Genomic DNA, 5,345 nt, shown 5'->3' with positions numbered 1-5,345 from the left:
ACCTTAGAAATAAATTAAAATTCAACTACATAGAAATATGAAAGAGGAGAGGATTGTTTTGTAATTTTAGTCAAAAACTAAAAAAGCGTATTTTTGATTTTTAAAAAAATTTATATTTTACTATTTTTATCGTTTTGGTAAAAAATATTAATTTTGAAAATGATAAAATTACCATTTTTGAAATTAATTACTACAATTTACCGTTTTGGTAAATAATCGAAATGTAATGCATATTTTGGTAAATTTGCCAAGATTTTAATCTTAGAAAATCTAACAACTTTGAGTTGTTAACTTCTAGGGTAAACTAATCCATTGTCTTCAATGTATGACCCAATAGTTCATCATTTCTCTTCTTCAAAAATCCTATTTTGTTCTTGAGGTTTTTGAAATTTGAAGGAGGTAAAATCTTAAGGTGGAAGACAAAGTACAGATAAGACGTTCACCTCTAGTGTAAATTAGTGCTAACCTATTCAATCTTGTCTCTAATTCACCATCTTTGATGTCTTATAAAAATTCTTGATTTTTCTATACCATTTTTTTTTTATGGTCATCTATTTATTTAAAGAGTTGTGATAATCTGACGCTCTTTTTTAGACAGTACTCTTTGCATACTCCCTTCATAGAATATTTAGATCTTTTGCTTCAAGATACACAAAGACAAAGATTTATGGTTCTTTGATTTGCCAGGTTAGAGAGTGTACAAAAAGGGCGTCAGATTATCATGATTCTTCTTTAAAAAGTCTATCTTGTTCTTGATATTGAAGGTTCAAGAAGAAAGAATCTTAAGTTTGAAGAAGTGGGCATTTAGCTCATTTACAATAGTCTCACAAAGAATACATAATATCCTTGGAACTGCCGTGCTCTTCGTACTATAAATTTGATCAAAAATTAATTGGTGGGCACATGTCAAAATCACCTTAAACACTTTTATTTTAATTGATAATGGTCCCATAATATCCTTGCGAACTGTCATGCTCTTCGTACTATAAATTTGGACACATTCATTCCAAAGTACTATGTATTACAATTTACAACAAACATATGGAGATTTTCAAAACGTCCATTTCTTCCTGTTTCAATAAGTTACTCTTTCTCTTCTCCTTCTTATTACCACAAATACCTCCTGTTCAAGACATAGAGAACCAATTGCAACCAAACATAGGTCATGCAGCACAAATAGAGCATCCAGAGTGGGGAAGATTGATATTGGCTTTTACCTTCCTTGCTTCTCTTGCTCTTGTCACTATCTATTTTAATATCCAACCACAAGTTCCTCTTTCCTTCTCCTTCCTTTCTATAACCATTCTACTAGCGTTCTCATGTTCGATGATTGCAATCTTTCTCAACTTGAAATTTCCCATTACATCTAAATTGTTCGACCAATTAGGAGTTCTCTTTGCTGTGATTGCTTTCTTCACTGCCATCGGGATGACACTTCCCTTGTATATAAAGTGGGTTAATTGGGTCATATGTGCTCTATCTTTGTCCTTATTTCTATTCTACAATTGTTGGCAGGGAGGTCTAGTTTTGGATCAAATCAACGCAAGGTTACGACATTAGATCGATTTATGTATTTTGTTCTGTATAATTGCTTCTATATTTTTTTTTTCTTCTTTCAATTATTATTATTATTATTATAAAAGATGATTTTAGTCACTGTGTTTTAAAAATCGATGGATGATCCAATTGAGAATATGTCAAATTATTCAGATTTGTTTGCATAAGACCCAAGAATTAATTGGGTGCTCTAAGAGGTCCAGATACATCGGGTATATATATTGATCATAAAATGGTGATTTTAAAATAAGAACGATTAGTTTTACCAATGTACCGCACCTTTTTCTCTCCACTTCAACAATTAGCTTTACTTTTACGCAGATAAGTGAAGACCTAGTATTGATTTAACAGCTAACTTGTTAATGGTTAATCTGTATTAGATGTAAAAATTACCAATAAAATTAACAATTTAGTCTAATGGTCTAAGTCAAAATTGTGGTGTCCTTTGAAAAGTAGAAATGGCCTAATAAAACCAAAACCAACACTCCCAAAGATAGTGAGCCATATATATTTATTTTGACATGTGAAAATTATAATTTTCGGTGTTTTCAAAGTGATGACATTAACAATCTTTACTAAGATCAAAACACCCCCATCTTCAATTTTGTGATTAAAACCCTTAATTTTCTTTTCATCATTAACATTATCGTCACCATCATTTGTAAAACAAGGTCAGCTGCATGTGTTTTGGCATGGCAATGGATTTGTCATGTCGTGTCAAGACTAGGATAGTTTGATAATTTACCCAACCAATCTCCAACCAGCTTAATAATTATGTTAATAATTTCCACTTGTATTAATGAGAGTTGTAATTATAATTTGCTTGATGGTAATTTATCGTTGAAAATAGAACTTGATTAAGATTGGAAAAGATTCAGTTTATACCAACTAACTTAGTAAGATTTCGAATCTTACTAATAGGTGTGAGCTCACATCTTGGCATCCATAAACATGATTTGATGCCATAGGTTTGTAGATGATGAAATTCTAAGAAATTGGAAAAAAAAAATTTCAAAATATCATTACTTTTTACCATTGAATTTTAATTTTAAGTTTTAGGAGTTTGCGTAGCTCTCCAATTTCAACACCTTGGATCAAATTCAAAATGTATATATCCATAGGGTGACGTTCGAAGGCCCTAAAGAGAGCCAAACATTTTTTCAATATATGGGTTAAAAATTATAATACATTTCAAAGAAAGGGTTTTCCCAGAGATTTTTGTCACAACTGTGTCCCCTTTTGTGTGTCACCCCAAATGACCCTATGTTTTTTTAGTCAGTTTAGCATGGTTGAGTGAGAATTCCAAACAACTCACAAAAATCTCGTCCAGCAACTAATAACTTCCAGATGCTGAATTTTAAGTGCTGATTTTATAACTCACTGACGTGTCATGTGCAAGAATCATAGTTTTTTTTTCTCGGGATACACAGCTGCACATGTTTATGGGGATGTGAAGTTGTGTATAGCAAGGGAAAATCTACCATTCTTGCACATGCGACATCAATGAATTTTTGAGTTATTCTGTGTGAGAGTGGAGTTCGAAAATCATTAAACCCTGGTGTATGCACGTGGTCTTAGTACGCGGCTGACATGGTAAGAGCACAGAACCACACATCTGTTTCTTGTATATCCCGATGAAAAAGATACATGACGCTTTAGTCTTGCCACCTCAGCCGCGTACCAATATTGCATACATTCATCACTACTCGAATTTTTTTAAACGTTCAAATGTAATTCCCGTTAAAATAAGAGTCCTTTCTCAGTTAGAGTTCAACTGAAACTTCAGTTCAACTTCAAGTCCTTGACAAACACTCATAATGTAACTCCACAAGGATTAATCATAATTTCTCTATATATATCGTATGAGATCACAGATTATCTCTCCAAACTAAAATAAATTTCTCTCTCTTTCATCCATCACTTTTTCAGTCATCGTAGTGTTAATTCTTTGCTTTTTTTTTTTTTTCTTCTTTCTCCCATGGATTCCTTGATAATTGATTTCTTAGACGATAATGATCCCTCAAATCTCCGAAAAAACCCCACCAATGAATCTTTAGGTGGTAATTGCTCAAGATTCAGCAGCATGATGGAGACATTTACATCAAAATCTCAATCAGTCTTCCAGAACTTTTATCGCAATCTCGAGGAATTTGTGGAGGAGATTCCAGATGGATTAACGGTCACACAAGAGGCGCTCGAGTCGATTGGGCAAGCAGTCGACGACGTAGGAAATTTTCTATGTGGAGGAACAAGAACGACCCGTGATGCCTCTCATGGTGATGACGAAGTTCTTGTCTCTACGGAGGAGTGGAAAAATGGGTTTGCAGTACAGGTTCATGGAATCCAATTTGATCTCAATACATACTGTAAGGAACCCGAGGATATGGAAGATTTTAATAATTGGAAATTAGGGTTTGTGTTGGGAGAGAAGAGTGAGGAGATTAGGAATCTATGCAAAGATAGTGGGTTCATGGAGGGGGTTTATACAAAGCTTGTTCCATGTTCTGTTGATAATGAAACATTCTGGAATCGATATTTTTATCGGATTCAGAAGCTTAAGCTTGTTAACGATGCTAGAGTTAATATTATTTCGAGATTGACTTCGGGTTTAGAGGAGGAAGAGATGATTTGGGATGACAACGATAACGAACATGAAAGTGATGATGCATCATCGCTGTTGAAGGATGACAAATCACATCTGGGACTTGTTAAAGAATCCATCGATGATGATGATGATGAAGATTCCGACTTTTTTATGGTTTCAAGCCAACCATCGAGTCTCAGCGAAGAAGGCCTTAATTGGGAAGAGATTAATGATTTTAGCAGCATTGATGAGAAGAAAGTGAACATTGATGGAAACCCAAATACAGTTAATTTGGGTAAGTGGGTCAGAATAGGGCTTTTGAAGACAAAGAAGAAGAAGAATTGAGTTTGATTAGGAGTCTGTCAACCTTTAATCTTTGGCTGATAATGTTAGAAATAATTATTGGATGATTTATTTATTTATTTATATATTATTTATTTCGTTTAAAATACAATCCCTGACCTGGCAGTAACATAACCATAAATCTTTTTCTTGCGTATCCCGAAGCAAAGGATCTATAATTCTGTAATGAGGGGTGTACAGGGGGAGTCTGGAAAAAGAGTATCAGCTTATCATAACTCTTAAAGAATATATTATGATACATGAGAAAAAATTTTGCTCACACGAAAAATGGATACGGGATTTCAGATAATTCCATGAGGTCTGAACTGAAGTTAGTATTTTTGTGATGTCCTTAATACACATGGTTTCTTGAGATTGGTCAATCTAGTATTTAATTGAATCTTGAATTCGCTTATACAAAGTCATCAATGTCTATTTTATTTATTTATTTTTGTGTGATTCACTATATGGCTATATCCTCTACTCCAATGTATCAACCCATGGGTTGCCTAAGTGGTAAGGGCTAGCACGTGAAGTGTGGGTTAGGCGCACGTCACGGGTTCGATTCCCCTCTTAGGTTTTTCTCATGATTTAACTAGGGGACCATGGCGGTGGGTTGTTGTGGCCTCTCCGAGATTAGTCGCACTGCGAGCAAGCTAGCCCGGACACTCGGTTAGCAAAAAAAAAATTGTGTAATTTGCCAAGAGATTTCTCTAGTGTTATTTTTTCTCGCTCCAAAATTCTAAACGTGGATGCCTTCCACAGTTGAAGGTCGTTTCTGTGAACTTTTAAAGAGGCATGGATAGCTGTTCTATGTGGAGTTGTCAATTGGACCAGATAGCCCATTAATCTAGCCCATCCC

General features: G+C 34.4%; 1 protein-coding gene across 1 annotated transcript; it reads left to right on the top strand.

Annotated features, from left to right (window-relative positions):
- The first annotated feature begins 3,535 nt into the window (after positions 1-3,535).
- LOC147381111 (uncharacterized) lies at positions 3,536-4,486 on the top strand. The gene has a single exon (XM_086430843.1). It carries the CDS (start codon positions 3,536-3,538, stop codon positions 4,484-4,486), a length of 951 nt encoding a protein of 316 aa, XP_086286969.1.
- The last annotated feature ends 859 nt before the right edge of the window (positions 4,487-5,345 follow it).

The sequence above is a fragment of the Akebia trifoliata genome, unplaced genomic scaffold (assembly GCF_017979445.1).
Source record: "Akebia trifoliata isolate Shusen 1 unplaced genomic scaffold, ASM1797944v1 Contig00754, whole genome shotgun sequence".
Taxonomy (NCBI): domain Eukaryota; kingdom Viridiplantae; phylum Streptophyta; class Magnoliopsida; order Ranunculales; family Lardizabalaceae; genus Akebia; species Akebia trifoliata.
The sequence above is the reverse complement of the archived record's forward strand: the minus strand, read 5'-3'. Positions and strand labels throughout refer to the sequence as shown.